Source organism: Mastomys coucha, unplaced genomic scaffold (assembly GCF_008632895.1).
Source record: "Mastomys coucha isolate ucsf_1 unplaced genomic scaffold, UCSF_Mcou_1 pScaffold20, whole genome shotgun sequence".
In the NCBI taxonomy this organism is placed as follows: domain Eukaryota; kingdom Metazoa; phylum Chordata; class Mammalia; order Rodentia; family Muridae; genus Mastomys; species Mastomys coucha.
The window spans coordinates 135423747-135451530 of record NW_022196903.1 but is presented as its reverse complement, the minus strand read 5'-3'; the positions used below and the strand labels follow the sequence as shown (position 1 = coordinate 135451530).

The following is a 27784-nucleotide window of genomic DNA, read 5'->3' as shown; positions in this document are numbered from 1 at the left end:
GACTCCGGAAGGAGCTAGCAAAGGAGGTAGATTTGGAACAAGTTGAGTTTATCTGGAAGTCTCATCACAGGTCAGAGGCAGCCTGAACAGATGGCAGGAACAGTTTATCCAGAGGACAGTGTCACTGGTAAGCAAAAGGGCTGCTCTGCCCAGCTAAGTGTCTCACACCTGCCATTCTCTTCACGGCAGAACTCAAACAAGGATATTCCTGGGAGATGACGTGAGCTGGAGGCAGGAAGAGCCGTTCCCTGGCCTCTTACAGGACAGGGGCGAGTATCAGATTGGGTGTAGTCCCTGAGAACCTCCAGAACCTCCAGAGGAAGTCCTTCCCAGTCCCCAGCTCCAGTTTTCCTGAGCGACAAAGCCTGTGTCTAATTTAAGCCTGTTTGAGCATGTGCAGGATATCAGGGATTTCTGTGGTACCTAGCCAGTAGCCCTTGGTGTAACCTTTCCTTCGTTCTTACCCTTTGTCCCTAAAAGCTACATACACCTCCAAAAGATCAGAATTGCAAGAATCAAAATTGATGTATTAAATACAGAAGACACTGGAGTTATCCCTGCAGCTATAACTTTTAGCTAACTTCCAGGGCATTAGAGACACCAGTTAAATAGTGTTTGAGTGCATAGGACCTTAATAGTTCATTCCTACTATCCATTTTGTATGGAAGAGTTTCCAATGTATTCCCTACCCCTTTATAGTAGGTATCAGTGACTACTGCTGCTCAACCGTCCCCGGAGATGGGGTATCCTTGCACTTTGCTTATATTTTCTTCATATTTCTTTTCTATCTTTTATATCTGCTGTCAAGGTTCCAGAACCCCTTCTTATCTCAGACAGGAAAAAAAAAATGAAATAAAAGATCCTTCAGTTAATTAGGGCTTATAGATTGCAAAGACTGCAAAAACAACACACACACATGCACACACACACACACACAGAGGCACCCACCCACCCACCCACACCGTCCCCATAAAAAGCATTCTCTGAGGGTGCTTTTATAAGGTCCCATGCCACTTGAAGTCACAGCTATTTAGCTCTGTGTTCTTTCCTTCACTCAGCAGACCCTGATTAAAGCGCCCTGACTGTCTGAAGTTAACTGAAGCCTGGGGACAGAGTGCTCAAACCTTCCATGCTGAATTTGGGAAAGGGCTCGGACCAGGCACCCCACTTCCCAAGTGGACTGAGGTGTAGGCATTACCAATGTAGAAAGCAGCGCTGTCTTCACTGGCGAAGTCGTCCAGATAGGCGATGCCCAGGGGCTGGATAGGTGTCTCGCCTAGTCCCCGGAGAAGGTTCCCCAGGAAGACATAGACCCACATGGAGGAACCTGCATCCCCTTCGCATCCTTGAAAGAAAAGCAAGCAAGCTAGCTCACTTTAATTGAAGACAAATGCTTAATTCTACATTTCTACACTCCATTTTATAACTTGATTAGAAAGCAGAATCAGAATTTGCCACAGTGCTAATCTGATAAAGGTTGGGTGAGTCTGGAATTCATTTTGATTTGTGACTTCGATCCCTCTCCCAGATATATCCAGGGCTTAAGAGATTCTTCCTTCTTGCTGTGCTTTTAGCTTATTCTCTCTCTTCTTCTCATTTTGTACCTACATAGAGATATTTGTCTTTTTATACGGCAGCGGTTTTCAGCTTGCTATCCAAGCCACAAAAAAAAAAAAAAAAAAAAAAAAAAAAAAAAAAAAAAAAAAAAGACATGATCAAACAAATGCCTATCCATCTCTACTTTAATAAAAAGTGTGTGTTTTTCATACCCAAGTATCTGCCATTGTTGCCCAAGTTCTACTTAAAATCACAGTATTTATGTGGGCAGTAATTGCCTACAATTATATCTGGTAGCGATCAACTATGTTTAGAATTCTGGGAATAAATCATATAAAATTATACATCTTATATTCTTTAGCAGTCCATATCTTAACACAACAAGGTTTGACAATACTTTTAGAGTTGAATCTATTTAAAGCTGACTATTGAAGGGTCCATTAATAAATGTCATGCTCTAATCTGACTACGGGAGGCATGGTAGTTATGTTAGTCATGTAAATGAAACACCACTTCCCAGAGTTTAGGAACTGTGATAAAGTTTAGGATGCTGGCAGCTTTCTGTAATCCCCACATCTAAGCGCCCTCTCCCAGGAGCATGCTGGGCTAAGTGCTTCTCAGGAATTTTTAACCAGAGTCTTCTTGCCAACACTGGGAGATGGGAGTTATTTTTAGCTAGGTGTGGAAAGGATAAAGAGAAAATTAAATTTAACCCTGGGGAAAAAAATCACATTTCTTTCTTTCTAATCCTCTAGATTGATGTTTCTATTTGTGAAATTCATTTTATTTTTATTCCAAGGCCCATCTTACTCAGAACCACTGGTAGATGTTGCTAGTCAGCATCAAGCACTTAGTAGTCTTTTCCATAATATTTGATCACCAGAATATCTTATTGATGTCATAGCATACTGCTTTATACCTCTGGACCTCTTTACTTGTTTGTGAGTCCATGCAGTACAGGCATGTGAACCACAAGTCTACACGCCTATCCCTGTATGCACTCAGATGCCAGAGCACATTGATACCTTTCTCCTGGTGACAATGTTGATATGTTTCTCTAGGTGACTGGCTTGTCAGATATTCAGCTTACTAGCTAGCACAAGATAACCTTGAATTCCCAGCCTTCCTGCCTCAGCCTGTCGAGTGCTGGAATTATAGGCATTTGTTTAGATATGTGTATGGTGTTCTGCCTGTGAAAAGACAAGGTGATGTTCACAGGTTGGCTGACCAGTGAGCTCTGGCGATGTGCTATAACTGTGCTGTGCTATAAATGGGGGTATTCTTGCTCCATTGCCTCAAGACAAAAAAAAAAAAAAAATCCCTCATTGAACAGAAAGTTCCAGCTAGGCTTGTTGGATAGTGAATTTTAGGGATCCACCTAGCTCTGTCTCCCAGTGTTAGGTCTATATGTTCAGACACACCTAGATTTCAAAGCCGGGCCTTTGAACTCAGGTCCTCATACTTACAAAGTAAGTACCCTTCCCCACTGACTCATCGCCCTAGTTCATTTGTAGGAATTTTTGGAACTTTAATATTTTAAATATTAATGCTTTTCATGAACAAATTAATATGCACGCTAAAGCATATATAAAAACTAAAACTATTCATTAAAAATCATCTTACCATGATTTATTTTGTTCTGTGACTTCCCCAGGATTGAGCTTGGTGACGGACTGCTGGACTCTAGGTAGCACGGAGAGATGCTGGGAGTAATGTTGGAGGAGAGAGAATACCTCTCATATTTCTCATAGCTGTACCTGCATATAAAGAGCATCTTTTTATCCTGGCAGGCTAGCAGCATGCTAAAAACAAAGGTTTACTTTGTTTGCCCGAAAATGAAGGGATCATGTGGGGTTAGCAGTTTCCTTCAAATCAGACTCACTCAACCCAACCAGTACTGAATAGCACTTTGCTTCACAGGTGGCCGTGAGTTCTCCTGCCACCCGTGAACCCACAGCAGAAAATAAAAACAAGAATCATTTTAAGGCTTTTTAAAATAAAAGGTAATGATTGCCTATTCTCTTAAAACAAGAGGTATCTACCTACATTTGCTAAACACCAAAGCTGTCTCCAAGTTAGAAAAAAAAATTGTAACATCTTGAGACATTAGATGACTTACAGGACACTCCCAGACAGGTTCTAGAGAATCTGCAATACGTATCGTGGCTTTAGAGCCATTTTCCCAGAAGGAATTCTTATTCTGGTTTTCCCCTCTAGGTAATAAATTTGGCTGCAAATGATTACACACACACACACACACACACACACACACACACACACACTGACTTTCCATAGTTTCTTTTTTACTTAGATACATGGCCTTGCTAAGTTGTCTTGAGCTGGCCATGACCTCATGGTGGGCTACCAAACTTATGTCATCCTCCTGTTTCAGCTTCAGGTATAGCTGGTACTACAGGGCTAGGTTAACAGGTCAAAATAATGGTAGAAAACTTTTTTCATTTCTGTTTTCATTGCTGGAGGCTGAAGTCACCTCCCCTTGTGTGCAGGACAGTACTTTACACAGCCCCAGGGCCAAGTGCTATTAAATTTAGTGTTCTAGTCCTGAATAGCATTCAAATTCTGCCTAGAACAATCTTTACTGAGCATATCAAATCCTGTGACCTCTCCCTGCTGGTTTCACTCCAAGCTTGTCTCTGGTGATTTTGAAGCAATGGTCACAGCCACAACGAACCCCATTCAAAACTCCAAGTTCTGGGGCCAGAGAGAGGACCTTAGTCCATGATGTATCTGCTGTGCAAGCCTGAGGTCCTGAGTTCAGATCCCAGCATCCAGTTAAATGCTAGGAGCAGCAGTGAGTATATGTATCCCCAGCAGTGGGAAGACAGTGGGAGACTAGAGCTCACTGGCCAGCCAAATTGGGAGCATCAATTGCCTTGACTTTTCCTAGGCAGAACACACACACACACACACACACACACACACACACACACACACACACACGCATGCACACACGCACACACACGCACGCACACGCATGCACACGCGCACACGCACACACACACACACACACATGCACGTACACGCGCGCACACACGCGCACACACACGCACGCCCACTCACACACACACACGCATGCACACACGCACGCACACACGCACACACGTGTCTAATTCTAGCATTCAGGAGGCTGAGGCAGGAAGGCTGGGAATTCAAGGCTGTCTTGGGCTAGCTAATAAGCTGAATATCTGACAAGCCAGAGCCTCCTAGCATGATACCTGCCTTCTGAAAACAACACAAAATTATACTTTTTAAGAAAAGGAGAAGACCTGCCAGTGACTGGGAAGTTAGACGAAGACGGATGGTTTAGACTCACTTCTCCATGAAGAACTGGGGTACAGCAATGAGCATAGTTCCGAAGCCCATGACCAGGCATCCTGCTCCGATGATTTTTGGCCTGTGAAGTTTGGCACCAAAGTAGCTAACAAACGTTATGACCAGGAGATTCCCTTTGGGGGCAAGCAGAAGCACTCATGGTCAGGTTAGGGAGCCTAGGAAACATCCCACAGCATCAGCAAACAAATGGCATACACAGACTGAGCAGAGCGGCACTTGAAGGAAGTTCCCCGTCATGATTCCCTGGGAGCTAAAGTAGCTGTTGATTCGTGACTTTAATCACCTCATCCTTTTTCATCAAAATATTTCAGTTACCATCTCTCTCCTATTTTGTTTTGTCGCACCTGATCATTTGTTCCTTTAAAAGCATTTTATCAGTACACCAGATTGTAGACAGAGGGCTGGAGAGATGGCTCCTTGGTGGAGAGAGCCTGCCGCTCTTACAGAGGACAAGGTTTGTTTCCGAGCACCCACACTGGGTGACTCACTGCTCCCTGCAACCCTGGCTGCAAGGGATCTGATGCCCTCCTCTGAACTTCAAGGACATCTGAATTCATATGCACATACCTACACATGTAATTAAAACCTAAAAATAAATCTAAATTATACAAAGCTTCCTTCCGTTGATGTTTTAAAGTTTTCTCGGTGACTTTGCAGCAAATTTTATTCGTTTCTTCATTCACTTACACTTTCTATTAAAGCTTCTATTGTTTTCCCAATTATTTTTGAAACATAGATCCTATATTAACTCTACAGCTAATATTCCTCAAAGAAAGGTATTACAAAAATAGGTGTATATCTCACTTTAAGTGAAATAAAAAATTAGACCCACACTTTTACAAATGATACTTTGTAATTGTTAAAAGACTTCTTTACAAAGAGATTCAATATAGAAAGTTTGTCCCCACAAACAACTAAACCGCAAGATATAAATGCCACGAATACAATATTTTTACAAGACAGCCATTTAAAAAAATAAATGAAGGTCTAGAGAGATGGCTCAGTGGGTAAGAACACTGACTGCTCTTTGGAAGGTCCTGAGTTCGGATCTTAGCAACCACATGGTGGCTCACAACCACCCATAATGAGATCTGATGGCCTCTTCTAGTATGTCTGAAGACAGCTACAGTGAATTACAGTTGAGCGAGCGGGGCTGGAGCGAGTGGGGCCGGAGCAGGTCCGGAGTGGGGACAGAGTGTGGCCAGAGTGGGGCCAGAGCAAGCAGGCCCAGCAGAGGTCCTGAGTTCAATTCCCAGCAGCCACACACATGATGGCTCATGGCCATCAGTACAGCTACAGTGTTACACATAAAATAAATAAAATAAATCTTTAAAAAAATAATTGAAGAACATTGGTTTTAAAGTAGGAATTGCATAGCTCTAAAACAGTCTAATGAAACATCATGAAATAGTTTTGTGTGAGCCACAATTACTCTTATACCTTAATCACACAAAGATCTAACAAAGAAAAAAAACTGCAGACCAATTTCCTTTATTGATGCAAAAATACTCAAAAAAAAAAATTATTGCAAACTGAATCCAAGAACACATCAAAACAATCACCCATCATGATCAAGTAGGCTTCATCCCAGGAATGCAGGAATGGTTCAATATTTGGAAATCCATCAAAGTAATTCACTATATAAACAAACTCAAAGGAAAAAAAAAACATATGATCATCTCATTAGATACTGAGAAAGCATTTGACAAAATCCAACATTCCTTGATAATAAAAGTCTTGGAAAGATCAGGAATTCAAGGTCTGATCTACTTAAACATAGTAAAAGCAACATACAGCAAGCCAGTAGCCAACATCAAACTAAATGGAGAGAAAATTGAAGCAATTCCACTAAAATCAGGGACTAGACAAGGCTGTCTACTCTCTCCCTACCTATTCAATATTGTACTTGAAGTCCTAGCTAGATCAATTAGACAACAAAAGGAGATCAAAGGGATATGAATTGGAAAGGAAGAAGTCAAATTATCACTATTTGCTGATGATATGATAGAATACTTAAGTGACCCCAAAAATTCCACCAGAGAGCTCCTAAACCTGATAAACAACTTCAGTAAAGTAGCTGGATACAAAATTAACTCAAGTAAATCAGTGGCCTTACTCTACACAAAGGATAATCAGGCTGAGAAAGAAATTAGGGAAACAACACCCTTCACAATAGTCACAAATAATATAAAATACCTTGGTGTGACTCTAACTAGGCAAGTAAAAGATCTGTTTGACAAAAACTTCAAGACTCTGAAGAAGGAAATTGAAGAAGATCTAAGAAGATGGAAAGATCTTCCATGCTTGTGAATTGGTAGGATTAATATAGTAAAAATGGCCATCTTGCCCAAGGCAATCTACAGATTCAATGCAATCCCCATCAAAATTCCAATTCAATTTTTCTCAGACTTAGAAAGAACAATTTGCAAATTCATCTGGAATAACAAAAACCCCAGGATAGACAAAAACTATTCTCAACAATAAAGGAACCACTGGTGGAATCACCATCCCAGACCTTAAGCTGTACTACAGAGCAATTGTGATAAAAACTGCATGGTATTGGTACAGTGACAGGCAGGTAGATCAATGGAATAGAACTGAGGACCCAGAAATGAACCCACAAACCTATGGTCACTTGATCTTTGACAAAGGAGCTAAAACAGTGGTAAAAAAGACAGCATTTTCAACAAATGGTGTTGGCTCAAGTGGTGGTTAGCATGTAGAAGAAGGCAAATTGATCCATTCTTATCTCCTTGAACAAAGCTCAAGTCCAAGTGGGTCAAGGACCTCCACATCAAACCAGATACACTCAAACTAATAGAAAAGAAAGTGGGAAAGAGCCTTGAGCACATAGGCACAGGGGAAAATTTCCTGAAAAGAACACCAATAGCTTATGCTCAAAGATCAAAAATTGACAAATGGGACTTCATAAAATTGAAAAGCTTCTGTAAGGCAAAAGACACTGTCAATAGGACAAAATGGCAACCAACAAATTGGGAAAAGATCTTTACCCATCCTATATCTGATAGAGAGCTAATATCCAATATATACAAAGAACTCAAGAAGTTAGACTCCAGAGAACCAAATAACCCTATTAAAAATGGGGTACAGAGCTAAACAAAGAATTCTCAACTGACGAATACCAAATGGCTGAGAAGCACCTAAAGAAATGTTCAACATCTTTAGTCATCAGGGAAATGCAAATCAAAACAACCCTGAGATTCCACTTCACACCAGTCAGAATGGATCAAAAACTCAGGTGACAGCAGATGCTGGCGAGGTTGTGGAGAAAGAGGAACACTCCTCCATTGTTGGTGGGATTGCAAGCTGGTACAAACACTCTGGAAATCAGTTTGGTGGTTCCTCTGGAAATTGAACATAGTACTACCAGAGGACCCAGCTATACCACTCCTGGGCATATACCCAGAAAATGCTCCAACATGTAATAAGGACACATGCTCCTCTATGTTCATAGAAGCCTTATTTATAATAACCAGAAACTGGAAATAACCCAGATGCCCCTCAATAGAGGAATGGATACAGAAAATGTAGTACATTTACACAATGGAGTATTACTCAGCTTTTAAAAACAATGAATTTATGAAATTATTGGGGAAATGGATGAACTGAGGGAGGTAACCCAATCACAAAAGAACATACATGGTATGCATTCTCTGATAAGTGGATATTAGCCTAGAAGATCGGAGTACACAAAGTACAAACCACAAACCATAAGAAACTCAAGAAGAAGGAAGACCAAAGTGTGGCTACTTCGTTCCTTCTTAAAAGTGGGAACAAAATACCCATGGAAGGAGTTGTAGAGACAAACTGTGGAGCAGAGACTGAAGAAAGGACAATTCAGAGACATCTCCACCTGGGAATCCTTCCCATATTCAATCATCAAATCCAGACACAATTGTGGATGCCAGCAAGTGCTGGATGACAGGAACCTGATTGATATAGCTGTCTCCTGAGAGGCTCTGCCAGTGCCCGATTAATACAGAAGTAGAGGCTCACAGCCATCCATTGGACTGAGTACAGGGTCCCCAATGAAGGAGCTAGAGAAAGAACCCAAGGAGCTGAAGGGTTTGCAGCCCCTTAGGACGAACAATAATATGAACTAACTAGTACCCTCAGAGTTCCCAGGGACTAAAACTCCAACCAAAGAGCACACATGGTGGGACTCATGGCTCCACCAGCATGTGTATAGCAGAGGATGGCCAAGTTGGTCATCAGTGGAAGGAGAGGACCTTGGCCCTGTGAGAGGGAACAGGGGATTGTTTTAGTTTTTGTTTTTTTAATTTTCTTTTATTTTTTTATCTTTTTTTGGAGGGGAACATGGGAAAGGAGATATTATAAATAAAGAAAACATCTAATTAAAAAAAGAAATCGTTTTGTGTGCATTTATTTGTACAAGTTTATGTTCGTGTAAGTGTGTGTGTGTGTGTGCACTGATACTCATGATGGAGGTCAGAGATTAAACTTATATGTTGCCTCTCAGATGCTATTTACCTTGTTTTGTAAAATAAGGTCTCCACTCATCAGCCTTAGGGTCTCTTGGCTACCTATGCTGGCAGGCCTATGTCTTCTGCAATAGTAAGAAAAAGTCCTATATCATACCCGATTGTTGTTGTTGTTGGATACGTATTTGGACATCAAACTCAGCTTGTCATGTTTACATGAAACTAAATGAGCTATCTCGTGAGCTCTACGATTCAACATGTTTTAAGGGAAGATTTCTCAGGCTTTGTTCTATAAAAGAATCCCTAGGACAAGGCACAAAGGGAGATAAGTAATATTCTTGTCACATCCTGGTGCCCTGGATCCATGGTCCAGTCAAGGAATCTGCATTTGCAAGGTATTCTCAGATACAATGGTGCAGAGTGTGATAGCAATATGCCATGAGAAACGTGTGGGTTAGGGGCACGCATTTTAAGGACTTTCACGCTTTAGCTAGCATCCTTTGGGAAGTCTCGCTGGCAGGAACTCCCACTAGATAAAGAAGCAAACACTTCCCTATAGGCTGACTCTGGAGGCTGATGGCTGGCCTGGCTCTGACGCTGTTCTTTCTCTTTCCATGTTACAGCAGCAGCATGTTTCCTTCCATCTGTAAGCAATCATCTGATTTACTACTGTTTGGACACACTGCCAGCGTTAGTCAATTGGAAAATGAGTGGTGAATTTTACAGCCTGAAGGATAATAATAAGAACATAGAAAATATCGTAGCTTGAAAATGAGGTCTATGTGCTTGACTCTTCGAAGAATTCAGTTCTTTAAAAATTTGCATATTAACGAAACTAAGCATTAAAGTACCTATTTTGCATTTGATTAGTGTAAGAACTAGACTGATCATGTCCTTCTATTTGTGAGACTGGCTTACTTTTTATAGCAATACTTCTGCAGTCTATGTACTTTTCACCAAACTCTTACAATAAGAGACTGGTTTGAAGGGTGTTGTGTATTATATTAATGAATAATGCCATTTTGCCACCATCCTATCTCCACAAGATTACATTTCCTGTGTTTGCTACAATGGCAACTTTTCTGAGTTCCCAGGAGAAATACATGGGAGAGGTAAATGATTCAAAAACCTACAAAAAATGAATTGGAGCATCTGAGAAGAGAGCTCAGGAGCAAAGCGCTGGCTATGTTCAGATCCTCAACATCAACAAATAAGCTGGCATGAAGCTGGTGTCTGTTACCTCAGCACTAGCCTTAAGGAGGAAGTGTGGAGATAGACAGACTCCAAAGGCTTTCTGGCCAGCCAACCTGGCTGCAAAGGTGAGCACCAGGCTCAGTGAGAGACTCCCTTCCTCAGAAGATAAAGTGGATGGCAGTAAAGGAAGTTACTGGAAGTCTACCTCTGCTTTTCACAAATGTATGCCTACACAGTGCTTCTGTGTACATATATGCACATACACATGTGCACACACGTACCCCGCCACACACACACTGAATTGAATATGAAAGCTCTTCCATACTTCACATAACCAATTGATAAAAAGATAACAGGTCCAAGAAGTTTGATAAATGTTTTATCAAACTTGAAACGTTTTATGCACACACATCCAAAATTTCAAATCTTAAAAAAGAAAGCAAATAACTGAAGTCTTATTATGCACCAGAAACAAAAACTGAACAAGTCTAGAGTAAGAAATGGCAATTAGAGGCCAAGTACAGTTGTGAATTTGAAGTTCAATATCCTACTAGCCAAAGGAACACTCAGTGCAGCCCGCCAAGTGCAGCTTATTTCAGGACTGTGAGAATGTGAGGTAAGAAGCCATCTGTTGATTAAGCCATCATATAACAGGTGGAGAAAAACATTTTTGTAGAATAGAAGAAATGTAGTGAAGCCCTCAGTGCAGCCAGACCCTGAAGTATAAAAACCACTGAGTCTCTCATGGTAGGGCACACATTCCAACACAGCACTCTAAAGGCAGAGGCAGATGGAGCTCTGTAAGTATGAGGTCAAATTGATCTACATAGTGAAGTCCATGCCAGTCAAGGCCACAGGGCAAGCCACTATGTCTCAAAACCTTCAAACAATGAAAAGCAGAAAGAAGAAAGAGCAATGTGCTGATTAGATAAATTTGTAAAATATAGTTATTAAAAACCATGTAAAACAAATAACTAATTAATAATTTAATTAATTAAAATAAAATCCATGCAATAGGCAAATTGCTGAATAGTGAAATTGTAAAAGCTCTGTAAGAAACAAGAGAAGGGTGTCCATTATCATAATTGCAACTCAGCATAGTCCCCAGGTCAACGGAGTAAGAAAAGAAAAAATGGGCACATTTAGAAATTTAAAAAATATGTGTGTATGTGTTTGTGTGTCTTCCATTTCAGTCGTGATTTTTGCATTCAGAAAATGCTAGAATTTCTATACACAATCAATTGAAATTAAAAGAATTTCAACCAAGTTTTTCAATGTGTATATTTATATAACTTTCTTGTATGTATATGTGGGGTATGTGTTTTCGATGGGTGTGTTTCCATACATTTTGGGGCACAAATGTATGTGGGACTGAAGAGCATATGTGTGTGCATGTGTGTAGGGACCAGATGCTGCCACCGAGTGTGCTTTTGCATAGTTTCTGTCTCGTATAGTGAAGAAATCCAAGAGAAAGTTTACACTCCATCATCTTTAAGCATCTCTAGCACTATGTTTATACCTAGAAGCCAAGAGTGAGAAAAATTAAACTTGTTTGATATCTCATTTTTATTGGCATATAGACTTCCATGTCGTAGCTCAGCTTACTCAGTTAGGCAGAAGTTTCCTATCAATATGTCTTTCTTCCCATGATGCCGCCTGTCACCTGACCTCACCCATCTGTGGTCCTTCCATTCAGGACCATCAATAGGAGATGTGGCTTGTTGGAGTAGATGTGGCTTAGCTTGAGGAAGCGGGTCACTTAGAGGCAGGCTCTCAGGTTCAGAAGCTCAAGCCTGGCCAGTGTGTTCCTGTCACTTCTTGCTGCCTGCAGATTCCGATTTGGAAGTCTGAGCTACCTCCCCAGTATCACATCTGCCTGTATGTTCCCGAGCTTCCTGCCATGATGATGATGGACTAAACCTCTGAGCTGTAAGCCAACAAGAGCTTTATTTTTTAAGAGTTGCCATGGTCATGGTGCCTCTTCACAGCAGTTAAACCCTAACTAAGACAACTGGGTATTTCAGAACCATGATGCAAGTCAGGTTACTGACTAACAATGTTGATAGCCTCTGGCAACAGGAAATGAAGGGCTTGCTTTGAGATGTCTCAGCAGGTCAAGACACCTGTCACCAAGTCTGACGACCTGAGTTCAATCCACAGGACCCACATGGTAGAAGGAGAGAATTGACTCCCTCAATGTATCCTCTGACTTCCACAAGTGTACCATGGGACTCTTGTGTATGCACATGAAAACAAACAGACTAGCTTAATTAATTATAAATAAACAAATAATGCAATCTAAAACAAAAACAAATAGAAACTTGGGCCCCTTCCCTGAAAAGTCAACACCTATACTTGAACACTTCCCAGACACCAGAATGGCCACTACGGTGTGACTGAAACTGTTCTGGAACCTTTGTGAATTAATTTGCAGGAATGCTCCACGTACAAAAGCTGATACCTTGCTTAGAACTTCAGTGGTTGGAATTTTGTGTTTGGAGCCATATTATCTCAGGCCATCTTAATCCTCTTCAGAGCCATTCATCACCCCCCTCTGTACGACCTGATGTCTTCCTGACCATTGGGTAAATCCCTTTGAATGTATGAATGGATCTCTAGCTTTTAGCTGCTCAAAAGCTAATATTGTCATCTGAGCCCAATAGAAGAGGTTTCTCCACATTGTCATCGCTACCTACCTGATGTTGGAAAGACTGTTGATTTACGGCTTTCTTTGTTCTTACACAGTACAATCTTCAGGAAATGGTTACCAGATTAGAACAGGTACATGGGGTAACCTGATCTGCATCCCTGAGCTATGGCCATGCTTTTTTTTTTTTTTTTTGCAAAAGCCAGAAATTTTTATATGTTCATTGGTCTCACAATAGCAAGTTACAAAAAGAAGTTGAAGACCCAAATTCCACTCACTACAGGTAAATCTGACACTGAAGCAGTTATTTCTCTGCTATTTTGTTTGTCCCAAATGACATCAATGACCACTAAGTGGGTTATTTTATTTGAAAAAGCACTAGATGTCTCTCACTTTTATTAACTCGGCAGCTGACTAGCTGGAACAGCACTCTTTCTAACACTTTCAAATCAGTGATTAAAATCACTCTTTGAAGATGGAGGCCTAAGCAATTGCTAAACTAGAGATACCAGAGGGTAGAAGCTTTTCAGTCTGTTCTACTCTTGTGTTCCTGCTAATACAATTCCCCTTCTCTCCTTTCAGCAAATATGTATGTAGAAAAATACATTAAGTGTCACCTTTGGGGTTTTTTTGTTTGTTTATTTACTTCATGTATATGACTACACTGCCACTCTTTTCAGACAGACCAGGGGAGAGCATCAGATCCCATTACAGATGGTTGTGAGCCACCATCTATCTGGTTGCTGGGAATTGAACTCAGGACCTCTGGAAGAGCAGTCAGTGCTCTTAACTGCCAAGCCATCTCTCCAGCCCCCAAGTGTCTACTTCTTAAATATTTGGACTCCATTTTTGCAGAGCCCGCTCAAGTGGTCCCACATTCTCACTTCTCTAAGAGTTACTTCCCACATATTACAACCTAAAACACCTATCTTCACCTCATCTCCCCTAAAGAAAGTCTCCCCTCTGATGGGTAACTGACTTGTCTAAGCATCCAGTAATGGATACCGGGGCAGGAAATTTGTTATTGCTTGCCTGCTCACGCTGAGAGAATAGATTTCCTTCATAGCTACATCACTGTTGCATAAGACCCAAGCAGATTAATCCAAACAGGATTTTACAGGTTGCATCTCAGCAGACAATGATGGATGGCACTGAGGAGGCTCAGGAGGAAGACCTTGGGCTTAAAGGAAAAGTCAGGCTTCTGTGATACCTACCGATTTCAAAACTACCATCAATTATTCCCACCAGAGAGGAAGGGATATCAAACCTCCTCTCTATCTGAGTAATGGTGCTCTTCAGATAGCCTTCTGCCAATGCTTTGGCAAAGTAGACAAAAGACAGGGCACCCAAGAACACCTGGAAAACACGAAAAGTAGACATAACCGGACTAGCTTTGCATAGCTCAGAAGGTTCTAAGGAAACAGCATTGAGAGGAGCAGCAAGTGTGTTACCACTGACGGCTTGTCTCAAGCACTGTTGCAGCTCAAATCAGCCCCAAGACCATCAGAGTCCATCCCCTCTCCCCAAACAACCCCAGTTACTTGGCAGTTGAAATGCATGGGGACTTTCATGTAAACCATTCTCAGCATTCCTCTACTCTTCCACCAAAGGGCATTAAAGGGAGTCTAGCTTTGGAAATAGCAGTGAGGGACAAGGAAAGTAGCATTGATGGGAAAGAAGATAAAAGAAGTGAATCACTACACCCATGCGCCATCTTCCTACAAGCCCTTGCCTATTATGCATTTTGAAATCACAGTCAATACACTAGTAAGAAACATTCTGCACTGAAATGTTCAGTCTACTTGGTTTGTAGTTGTTAAATTTCTTCTTAAATTTTCAGTGGTTCTTTGATATCTGGTTATATTTTAATAGACATGCATTTTAATTATATACAGAAAGCAGAATCCATGTGAATTCTGGTTCACAGTTATTAAAATACAATGTTATTATGTTCCACGAGTGATATTTGGTATAAAGAAGGGAGGCAGACACCTGTCTCTGTATAACAAGCCAAGCCAAGTTTGCTTTCAGAAAAGGAAAATAGTGTGGGAATAATTAGTACAACATATAGGGCAGGGTAGTGCTTTTATAAATGTCTGGTTCTCTGTCTCCCCTGCTTATCTGGGAAGAGCCTTCAAGGGAGCCCAGGAAAGCCACGTGGCCTGCACAGCAGGCAAAAATGATTTATTTCATCGCTTGGTGAGTGGTCTTAGTAATTTGCAATTGAGAGCTTATTTTTAAAAAGAAAAGAAAAGAAAGAAAGCAATTTCCTCCTCTAGCTTCATTTGTCCGGAAGGAAAGTCAGGCTTGTAAACTATACCCAAACCCTCTACCTTGAGTTTTCCACAGCATGGCCGCGCTTCCTCTGTGGACGGATATCCCATTTTAAAGGATGGCCCTCCGGCAGGTTGCGCTGAATTTTTGTGGAACAAATGGGCGTTTTCTTTGGATGAGGTGTCCATTATGAAAATGTTTCTTATCCCAGCCTGTCAAAGTTGATTTTAAAAGGAAACAGCAATTTATTTCCAATCCACGTGATTTAACGACGTTTCCGTTTCGCAGGAGACTACAGTTGTATAGGTATACTTTAAAGAACCACGATCTCTTACTATTGTAAATTGGCAACGTTTTTCAATTAAAATCAGACAGGATATTTGATTAACGAATCCTGCCATTGAGACCTACAGCCAGCATTCTTTCTCAATCTTTTCACTTTGGGCCTCATTATAGCAAAGAATAAATTTCCATGTTGCCTTTGGAATAAATAACGAGGCAGAATTTTGCTGACTTTGTGGTCTTGCCAGATTAAACTGGGCGCAAGCAGGAAGGGGAAAAGAAATCCAACCTCTTGAATATTGATTCATTAGAATGAAGGTTTCCAAGGCATGAATAGCAGAGACTGACACCATCACAGATCCCCAAAGCACCTTGGCGTTCCTCTGGCACCCACGTAAAGCTTAAAATGAAGCAAGTAGGAAGAAGTCCACTTTGTGTACTTAGCTAACGGAGAAGGAATGCGAACGATAAACGGCTGCTGCCTAGATTGAATTCAGATGAAAGCACAGGCTGCAGTTTGCCTTAGAGGAAGGAAAACTCCCCCATGCTGAATTCCCACCCTCCCCTCTCTCTCCCTCCTGTCCAAACTCTTCACAGTTTTGCACAATCTGACCCTATTTCTCCCTGTTCACATTAATATTTACACATCCTGTGCTACAGGTTGTTAGTCGTTTACATGAACCAGATTTTGTCTAATAATTTAAAGCAGGCCACAGGACTCAAAAATTAAAACAGCATGGCTGTCCCCATCGGTTACAAGATTCCCCACGTGAACATTAAAAGGGATATCTTCCAGTACTCATTACACTGACTAGAGAAATATATTTGGAGTAAATTTTCAAGCATGTGGTAGAATTTAAAGTTGTTCGGCTCATGTGTATGATGTCTTTATTCCTTATTTATGAGAAATAAGTGGGGCTTCCAAGGGAGGGACAGGGGCTAAGAATATCTGATTTTATAAACATGCTTAATTTTAAGTTTTTTAAAATGAGCAAATAAAAGGAAGTGAAAGAACAAAAAATATTAAACCAATCAAATTAAAGTAGTTAACATAACTCTCAGTCAAAAGATGAAAAATATGGATAAAACATAAAGATTTGTCTGTCTTATTCATTTTCTCAAAGAACTAGTTCTTGATTTTGTCGATTCTTTGTATTGTTCTCTTTGTTTCTAATTGGTTAGCCCTAAGTTTGACTATTTCCTCATGCCTACTCCTCCTGGGTGTGTTGGCTTCTTTTTATTCTGGAGGTGTTAGGTGTGCTGTTAAGTTGCCAGTACGAGATCTCCCAGTGTCTTTATGAAGGCACTCCATGCTATGAAGTTTCCTCTTAGCACTGCTTTCTTTGTATCCCATAAGTTTGAGTATGTTGTGCCTTCATTTCCCTTGATCTAGAAAGTCTTTACTTTCTTTGTTGCTTCCCTGACCAAGTTAGCATTGAGTGGAGAGTTGTTCAGTCTCCTTGAGCGTGTGGGCTTTCTGTTGTTTCTGTTGTTGAAGTCCAGCCTTAGTTGGCTGTGGTCTGATAGAATGCAAGGGCTTATTTCAGTCTTCTTGTATCTCATGAGACTGGTTTTGTTTCTGGTTATATGGTCAGTTTTGGAGACTGTTCCTTGAAAATCTGTATTCTTTTGGGGTGAAATATTCTGTAGATATCTTTAAATCCATTTGGTTCATAACTCCTGTTAGTTTACTTATGTCTCTGTTTGGTTTCTTGTTTCAATGAGCCATCCATTGGTAAGAGTGGGGTGTTGAAGTCTCCCACTATTCATTAATAGTGTGTGTGTTGGAGGGTATTCAATGTGTGTTTTGAGACTCAGTAAAGTTACTTTTACGAATGTTGGTGACCTTGCATTTGGGGAGTAGATGTTCAGAATTGTAGAGGGGAGGAGGGGTAGGGAATAGCGGTCAGAATCAGGTATGGCAAGAGACAGGAGAGAAGGCCAGAGTGCCAGGGGACTGTATAGAAATATGTAGCTGCTGGGGTTGGGGGTTGAAGGTTGGGGATTAGTGTTAATCTCTAGGAAGTCCCAGAAACCTCTAGTCTGGGGGAGCCTCCCAGAACTCAATGTGAGTGGCCTTAGCTGAAATGCCCAACAGTGGGGAAATGGAACCTGAAGAGACCACCTCTAATAGTTAGATAAGGCTCCCAGTGGAGGGATGGGGACACCAACCCATCTATAAAACTTTTGACCCAAAATTGTTCCTGTCTAAAAAAATACAGGGACAAAAATGGAGTAGAGACTGAAGAAATGGCTGACCAGTAACTGGCCCAATTTAGGATCCATCCCATCGGTGGGCACTGCCCTGACACTATTACTGATGTTATATTGTGCTTGCAAACAGGAGCCTAGCATGACTGTCCTCTGAGAGGCTGTACCAACAGCTGACAGGCAGATCCAGATACGCATAGCCAAGCATTGGACTGAGGTCAGGGACCCCAATATAAGAGTTAGGGGAAGGATTGAAGGAACTGAAGGGGATGGGAATCCCACAGGAAGACCAACAGTGTCAACTAACCTGGACCCCTGGGAACTCCCAGAGATCAACCTACCAACCAAAGAGTGTACACAGACTGGTCTGAGGCTAGCCAGCACATATGTAGCAGAGGACTGCCTTGTCTAGCCTCAGTGAGAGAGGATGAGCCTAATCCTATAGGGACTTGATGCTCAGGGATACTGGGAGTCACCCTCTCAGAGGCGAAGGGGAGGGAGTGTAGGGGAAGAACTTTGCAAGGGGCGACCCAGAGGGGACAACATTTGGGATGTAAATAAATAAAATAATCAACAAAAAATGAAGGCAGCATTTACAAGAAAAAAATAAAGTATGATATAAAAAAAGAACAACAGAAAAATAATAGATAAAGACGCGTAGTAAGCAAGACCAAAATTATGTATAAAATATACAGATAAATATAAAGTGTTGGCAAAATGAAGAACTTTTAAGTAAATAATACATGTATTGACATTGTCCAGAAGAGAAAAACAGACAATGAGGAGGAAAGCAATGCACTTTCAAACCATACACCAAAGCAAAGGCACTAAGGACAGATGAATGGCAGGGCTGCTTTATCATGGAATCCATTTTAAGGAAAGCAAGCAGAGAATGAAATGGACTCACTGTCATTATTTGATACAAACTAAAGTGACCTTCATTACAAAATCTCATGAGGACAGCAAAAAGAAGAAACCTCAGAACAAACCTATAGATTATAAACTCCCCCCAACCACTACCAAATTCAAATCAATGGCTCAATACTTCACATTGAAATTACTCTAAAAAGTAGCAATTGATTAATATTGCCAATTGATATCACTCAACATCTATTTCTGATTGAAAAAATCATGAACAATAATAACAATAAAATAACAGTAACAGAAACAAAATCAGAACTCTAAGAAAAACTATCACCAGTGTGATACAAACTTTATACAAATACTAAGTTACTAAGACTGGTTTTCCAAAATAATGCTTTGCAAGAACAATCAAAATGCTATTTGAGAAACACAGGCTTCTGCGATGTTCAGTAGCTCTCTTTCCAACAAGTCTACCTAGTACCTGAAGTAGACGATCTAGGAGGAGTCATTGCTTAGGACAAAAAAATCCAAATAGCCAAATGATCTAAATGGCCAGCAAATTATGGTGATGCCTCACAATGTAATCTTAGAACCCACTGAAAGGTAAGGTGAAGAAGTAAATATAGCTATAGAAATCGAACAGAGAAGAGTTCATTTTTACTACAGTGCAAGAAACAGTATCTATAATAAGAAATGAATTTGATGCAGAAAATCAAAGTTTACCAACCCTAAAAATATTACTACATAAAAGTATATAGGGCAGAAAGATTTTTAAAAACAACAACAATAATAAACTTATACTTTAAAATATGATTCTTTATAAAAATGATATAATTGAAATTGACCTTTTAAGGGGTTATTTATATACTATTTCCTGTTAGACATGACTTTAAAGCTCTTAACTAGGATATGCAAGTAAATGTTCAATAATGGCATACATCACTCAGACGAAATCTTTCTTTAAAAGAGCAAATGGCTTAACTATAAGATGTGTGTGTCATACAGTAGCAATGATGAAAATAATAATTTAAAACTTTGAGATGTTTCAGTATGCTGTTTTCTTATATTTGGAGGTATTACACAATCATTCTACTGGGAACAATGGCCAGATATCCTGACCTGAGTTGATGTTGTGATCTGGCAAAGTAACACTAAAAAATTGACACTACATATATTTGCAGAAGCTGAACTGCATCGTAATGCCTAATATGCAAATCGGAATGCCTGCAATATATTCCCGGGAGGCTCCAGCTCGTGGGCATTGTGAGCTTCTCATTGCCTTGAGAGGATGGCGAGAAATGTTCAATGATGTGAATGGAAAGACGTCCATGATCAAGGCCAAAGCCCACTTCTCTTTATCTGCATTTGTATAGTAGGGTGGATTGCAGTTTAGAGAAATGCGCATTTGACATATCCTTTATCTCTTGTCCACTTGAGCCTATTTTTCCAAAAATTTAAAACAAATAATAAAAAGACAGATGACAAAGTTTTCATTCAATATCCTAGGTTAAGGTATAACAAGTTCCAGATTTTAAAGCAAACAAGCCAAGCTGGCCTTTTTTTTCTTAAAGCTGAATTCTCTGTTCACATGGGTTGGTTTGAGAACCTAGTTTTTAAAGATTGGCTCAGGTGGCTGAGATAGATAGGTTAAGTTGAGTCACACAGATGCACACAGGCCCTGTGCTCTGAACCAATGATGGAGATGCAGCCAATCTGCATGGGCTGTCATAGGGATGCTCAGATAAGTACCCATGACCAGTCTCCCTTCTTGAACACCCCTGCAACTGCCAGGTGTTCTGACTCTGAGAATCTTCTCTTCCAGAGGTCTTAAAAATAACCTGGGTTATTTTCATGAGGAACAATGTGTCTTACACAGAATTCTGATTTCCCACCCCTAACTACAAATGATTTCAGTATCAAATTCACATATCAAAAACTCTATCTCTACAGTGTGATATATGCATATATGGTATAACCTTTAAAATAATCCCAAAACTTCAACACCATCATCTCAACTTATAAAATGACTTAGTTCACAGCAGTTAAGCAATATGACAGAAACCACCCAACTGAGGAGCAACAAAGCCGAAACCTGAGAGCAGATCTGTGTTTACCTGTCTTCTTTAACCAGACTCCTATCCTAGTTCACCCAGCTAACAAGGGAAGTCATTGACTTTTACTGAAGTGTCATAGATAAAGTCTTGCAGAAATTAGTGTCAAATTATCTACGTCTGTCCTGGGAGAACAAGGCATATTGCTGACACAATTAAAAGCAGATGATGACAATTAAAAGCAGATGATGAGATAGACTGATAGATAGATAGATAGATAGATAGATAGATAGATAGATAGATAGATAGATAGATGGGTGATTGGGTGGGTGGGTGGGTGGATGGGTGGGTGGATGGATGGATAGATAAATAGATAGATAGATAGATAGATAGATAGATAGATAGATAGATAGATAGATAGATAGATAGATAGATAAACAAGAAGAGCCAAATCCTACCTGGAGGTAGAAGTGAAAGCTGTCCAGCTCCTTTCAGAATGTTCAGCAAGGGGGTGGGTCACAGAGCGCAGCCTGAAACAGGAAACTGAGGCAGCACCCCACAGCAGTTGTAAATAGTTCTGGCAAGTCAAGAGAGCTGGTGGGCACAGACAGGACAGATTAGAGGAAAGAAAAGACCAAGGGTCTGATCTCGCCCCTAGGCAGTCTTTCTCTTTCGCCTTTCCAGTTGGCCTCTTTTTTTCTGGCAGTCTGCAGGGAATTGGGCACCCTGGCAAGGGCACTGCCCTGCATCTCAGCTCCCAGGGCACGGAAAGAGCTGGAGCTTTTGAGCCATTTCTTTGCAATTTGCAGCAAGTTTAAGGCCACACGTGATAAAGCTTTGTTTATAGAAGAACAAGGAAAAAAAAAAAAAAAGAAAGAAAAGACCACTTGTGATTTTTACTTGCTGATCCCAGAAAACACAACTCCACGGGAGGTGGGGGTGAGGAAACAGAAGCCAGAGCAGGGAAGGAAGTTTGGAACAAAGACCCCCTCCCCTTCTCCTTCCAATCAGTTTTCCAGCCGGCCAGTCCTAAGGGACATCAAGGGGCCAGGCTTGTTGTGTTGTATTTATTTGTTTGCTATTTTTTTTTTAAATATCTTGGGACAGTTCCCTGCTTTGTTTCCCTCACCATTGGGATTCTAGAATCTGCAGGAATACTTTCAGGTCAGGATCAAAGCTCTGCAGGATCCTCCTCGGGGGAGTTCACTTTCAAAGCAAAAAAATCAATAGCTCCATCCACACACCCTATGAACCTTGAAATTTGACAAAATAGCAATTGGATTTTTGGCATTCAGTTATTTACACTACCTAAACCTAAGGAAAGAGAAGGTTTTGCTCTGAGAAACAATTCAAACCAAATCTTTCCCCAAGAGAATGATTTTAGAGGATTTGAGAAATCATTTTTTCCATTTTTATTCCACAGTAAGTAAATTTGTCACCAGGATTCTCCAAGGTTCAACTTAGTCTTCCAGGGCTGTAACTCTGAGCAGGGCATCTAATCTCAACTTATTCTGCTATGCAGCTATCTATTTGTTATTCAGAATGAGATTTCCAGGGATAGTCCAAGGATTAAATGATGTCATATCTACTGCAAACAAAAGTCCAAAATGAGCAGCCAGTGTAACTCCAGCATTCAAGGTGGTTTCGAGGAGTAATCAGCTGTTTGACATTTTAGTATATGTGCTCCTATGAGTTTGTTTGTCCCACATGCATATATAACTGCCTAGCCCAGAAAGGGTGCTGGATCCCCCGAAACTGGAGTCCAAATGGTTGTGAGCTGCTATCTGGGTACTGGGAACTAAACAGTAGCCTCCTGTAGGAGCAGTAAGTGCTCTTAACCATTGAGCCATCTCCGTAGCCCTCTTGGTCAACATTTTTGTGAATATGTTTTACTGCAAAAGATAAAAGAAGACAGAAATAAACTTGAGCTTATCTTAAACTTTACAAAGAAGCAATGGGCTATGTGTGGTGCTGCCCTTAATCCCACCATGGGAGAGGAGAGGAAAAGGCAGATCTAGCGCTGTGAAGGCAAAGCCAGCCCAAGGCTGTCTTAACAAAACAAAACAAAACAAACAAGAAACAACAACAAAATGGAAGCACTGGTAGGTAGACTCTCGTAAGACCAAGAACTTTATTTTAGAAATCAAGCCGGGCCTGCCTTGCCATCAGAAGCAGGGATCAAATATCTTTGTGTTAATTTTTTCAATATGTCTACAAGTGGCCATTGGCTATCTGTTGGCCGCTGACCAGCGTCTATTCAAAATGGCGCCGACTTCCGTACCACTGACAGCCGCTTGGTGCAGGCGCTATAGCAGTGACGGGTCTCTCCTTCGGCTCTCCCCCTCCCGATGGGGATATGCTAATAAGGTGTTTGCACTAAACTAATCAGACAGTAATATGTTTGCTCGCCCCCCCTCCCGCGGGGGTAGGTTAATGAGGTGTCTGCATGGTGCACCAATCAGACAGTCTTGCCCGGCTGTATAAGCCAGCAGCTCCAGGGTATCGGAGTCCTTTGCTTCAAACTTCAAGAGGAGCTCCTAATAAAGCGCTGCTGAGAAGGATCCTGTTGCTGCATCGTTCTTGCTGGCGACAACTATCAAAGGGAGAGTGGGGCATACCAATCAAAATGACAAAGGACTTGTTTATCTTTACAAACCAAACCCAACGAAACAGTTCTCTCATCTGAGTGTAGTTTGGACAATTTCAGTGTTTTCCAAATCAGTCTCTAATACAACTCTTTTCCTTACACAATCCAAAGTCAACATGACTACACAGAATGTAGCTAGCATTTACACATTCCTTAGGGCTTCTGGAACACAGCCTTGTACGGATTTTATACTACATTGCTGTCATTCTCACCTTCAAATTCTAAATCCCCATTCCTTAAACTGTGCACTGTGACCCCCAAAGGGCATTGCCTACCTAAATAAGGGGGTTGCAAAAGTGTATCAAGAGTCCAAAGTTTCTGGATGTGTAACAGAGTACAAAGTTTCTGGACGTGTAACAGAGTTAATTCAAAATCGAATGGGTACCAAAACGGAGGTGTTTCTGGTAGAGTCCTTCTGTGTTGTATCATGAGACTCCACTGCAGTCTGGGTTCTAAACACCACACATCCACTTGGCCTTGAACATATCTGTGTGGCTCACAGTGTCTCACGAGACATAGGCTCAGATTCCCAGGCAATTCCATGTTGTTCATTTGCAAGGCTTTAACTGCAGAGCCAAGTTTTCTGCTTGCTTGTTTGTTCGTTTATTTTTGATTTAATAAAGCTTTATTTTCCCAAGTGTTCAGCTGACTGAACCTGTTCGAGTCTTCACCAGCAGCTGGTGTCTCCGTCCCTTGTGTTGTGTAAATTGCTTAGGCTCTGTGCTTTGGAAGCAGTCTGATAAGTCCTTACCAAGTACCTGCTGAAGGCCTGTCTGCCCTGGCCAAGAAACAGCCAGTCTTCAGTAGTCCGAGACCGCAGCAGGAGAAATGAGTCTAGAGTTGGGACCTTCCTTACAGGGTCTGCTGTATATAGGTTTGTCAAACAGGACAAGATTGTTGAGGTTGCTCCAAACGTTGTCTTTGGACCACTTCCTTTTGGCCTTGCCACTATTATATACTGGGTCATTGTCTTCTTTGGCCAATTTTCTGGCATCTTTCTTCTTCTTGTCTTTGGGCTCAGAGAGTAACAAGAACTGTAGCCTCAGAAGTGGGGAAATTTTTCTGCTCTTAGAGAAGCAAAGTAGTGTAATTACAGGAAACAAGACTTTTTAATGCTTTCCTGATGACACTCTTCAATCTCCGTCAAGTTACCATACACTTGTATTATATTAAAATGTTTGTTTTATATTCAAAAAATTTATGTTTGAGTTGCTAACTGGAATTTTATTTTTTTAAATTCTTCAGTTAATTTTGGCTTGAGATTAGGACAGAATTTCCAATAATTTCTGAAATGGCGCTAAGCATATTTCTGCCATTTTGTACCATATATTTTTATAAAATCTCATTCTTACATTGATGTTTAAAAATTCAAAGTCTGAATCAGCTCTAGAAACTATACAATATGCTTTCTACACTGCAATATCAAATATTTAGCCAAAACTTAATTTTTTATGTAAAACAAATATCTCACTAGTATACAAAGTTGCTTTAATCTTTATGTTTGGTAAAACTATGTATATCAAAGGATTACTTTGAAATAAATTTCTTTATAACTTAATAATTAGGTTGATTTGATACATCTGTGTCATTTAAAATATCCTAGGAAAACATGTGTAAAGTAGACAAATTTAAGGCATTTTGCTTTAGGTAGATCAGAGGTCAACAAAGAGTCACAGCCATCTCTGTCACATCCACTCAACTCAGTCACTGTGGTGAGAATCGACCATGGAGTGACTCTAAGTCTGATCCCTAGGGCTATAGTGACAGAGGGCATGACCCTTTCTCTCTCTCACTCTCTCACTCTCCACCCCTTCTCTCTCATTTTCTTCCCTGTCTCTGTCTCTGTCTCCCCTCTTTCTGTCTCTCTCTCTGTCTCTCTTTCTCTTCCTCTCTGTCTCTGTATGTCTCTGTCTCTGTATCTGTCTCTCTTTCTGTCTCTCTCTCTCTGTCTCTCTTTCTCTTCCTCTCTGTCTCTGTATGTCTCTGTCTCTGTATCTGTCTCTCTTTCTGTCTCTCTCTCTCTTTCCCCCTTCCCCTGTTTCTCTGGGTGTGTGCAAGTGTGTACAAGTGTGTCTTAGTGTTACTATTGCTTTGATGAAACTTCATGATGTAGGCAACTTTGGGAACAAAAGTTTATTTGTCTTACATTTCCATATCACTATTTATCATCAAAGGAAGTCAGGACAGCCTAGAGGCAGGGGCTGATGCAGAGGTTTGGCTTACTGGCTTCCCCCCCTTGGCTTGCTCAGCCTGCTTTCACTACCAGCCCAAGGGTGACACCACCTACAATGGGCTGGGCCTTCTGACATCAATTGCCAGTTAAGAAAATGCCCTACAGCTGGATCTTAAGGACGAATTTTCTTAATTAAGGTACCTGCTTTTCAGATGACTCTAGCCTGTATCAAGTTGACATAAAACTATTCAGAACAGTGTTTTCAAGGAGAGAGTAAGGCTAAGCTCATCTCAGGACAGTAAAGGAGGAGGTATCCTTGTCTTTTCTATTTCCTGGGGTCAGCTGAGGATCTTTGGCTTTTTGTGGTGAATTGGGGTCTTGGAGGTAATCTCTGCCTCTGTTATTGATATGGGAATTTCAGCGTGTCTTTGAAAACAGAGGAGCCTTCTTGTATATTTTCTTAGGGAAATAGGGTCCTAGAAACTCTACGGCTACCAAAGTCACTGGAAGTCAGTGGTTCTGAATGTCTTTTATGAATCTGAAAAAAGGAATGTATAGATCACAGAAGCTGAGTTTTAGAGATGTATCTTATTAGAGGTACCTTAAGAGAGAGAAAGAAGGCAGAACTCCTATATAGCTGCAGGGGTCCCTGGAACCCTTGAGCTTAGACAATGAGTGTTCCAGATAAATTGCCTTGGAGTCAATAAGGCGTTAGTGGTTGGAGGAAGATGAGGTGGAGATTAACTGGTCCTGATTGGTCCAGTTTCCATTTTAGGTGTGGAGGTAACTCCTAGTTTCAGGACAATTCTCCATAAGGGTTCCAGGAAGTATACTTTAAGAGAAGAGAGATCAGGAAATAGCTTACTCTTTTCTGGTATCTCCAGTCTCTGGCCCCAGCAGAACCAGAGGTGTTTTTGAGTTAGATGCTTCTAGCATTTTGACCTCTGGCATGAACAAGGCTGCAGACGTACTTCAGGGCATTTCCAGCTTTTAGACAAGAAAGAAACTAGTCACACTTTGGGGTCCCTTTACTCTAAAATGTTTAGTCAAGCTCTATCACCCGTTATCAGTATCACATGGCCGTGGTGTCTTCTGTTCTTGAAACTCTTCTGAGATTTTTGGGATTTCTACCATGGTTTAACCTGCTAAATCTCTCTTCCCAAGGGAGGGTGCACGCAGAGATACAGAGGGTTAGAATCCCAGCACAGAGCTGCAAAGAAGCAGCTGCAGTTTCCCCCTGGAACACCCATTGTCTTGTCCCATCAGTAGCTTCCTGTGCTCCTTACGGTACTCGGTACTCGGTACTCGGTACTCGGTACTCATTACTCACGGCCTCCTGCATGCTCTTACTTCCCTGTCCCTCTTTCTGGTTGTTGTTCTTTCTTGGCAAATTTCACAGACTTACTTGCATCCAACTTTCTGTTTATTCCACTTTTATACTCACACTCTTGAAAATGGAGAACCATTCATTAACATGCCCTCAGGGTTGATTTTGTATTTATCACCACTAATTTAATTGGACAGGAGATGAATTGTTGGATAGAATACACTTTAATGATCCAATCATCTTCCCTCTTTCTTAAATAACTTCTCTAATCTTTTCCCCTAGCCCCAAACTTTAGCTAGTGGCCTAATTGAGGGCATTCCCTGATGAAATAGGGACAAAGGGGCAGAATAAACATCACAGTCCACCACTGTGGTATCTATCATCTACCCTTAAAGCCTTTAATAATGACTGTCTTTCACCTTCTTGATCTTGTAGAAGAACAATTCCTCTTTCTAATCTCTAGTTTGGGTAAAGAGTTCTTAATTTCATTTCCTCCATTGTTTTTCTAATAAAACTAATTGTTTTGTCTCAGAATTATTTCCATCAATAACACCGAGTACACCTGCATCAATAAATGAGGTGATCAACTTTTGTATCTGAGTTTAACTATGTAGTAATACAGTTCTAAATATAGTTGCATAGCTACCAATGGTCATATGCTTTTCTTTGTGCCTTCTTCTTCACTTGGCTTTCAGAGGGTCCCTCTCCCTTGATTTTTTTTTCTTCTACCTCAACACCCC

General features: G+C 40.9%; 1 protein-coding gene and 1 pseudogene across 1 annotated transcript in view; both read right to left on the bottom strand.

Annotated features, from left to right (window-relative positions):
* Window positions 1-21693, bottom strand: part of Slco1c1 (solute carrier organic anion transporter family member 1C1) — a 41523-nt gene extending 19830 nt beyond the window's left edge. The window contains exons 1-6 of the mRNA XM_031383787.1: window positions 21356-21693; window positions 15549-15701; window positions 14430-14571; window positions 4892-5024; window positions 3181-3314; window positions 1199-1345 (exon numbers count right to left, since the gene is read on the bottom strand). Of these exons, the coding sequence (XP_031239647.1) occupies window positions 1199-1345; window positions 3181-3314; window positions 4892-5024; window positions 14430-14571; window positions 15549-15677 (685 nt within the window). The 5' untranslated portion in view covers window positions 15678-15701; window positions 21356-21693. The remainder of the gene's footprint in view (window positions 1-1198; window positions 1346-3180; window positions 3315-4891; window positions 5025-14429; window positions 14572-15548; window positions 15702-21355) is intronic.
* A 1721-nt stretch (window positions 21694-23414) lies between these two features.
* LOC116100034 lies at window positions 23415-27059 on the bottom strand (annotated as a pseudogene).
* Window positions 27060-27784: the final 725 nt, after the last annotated feature.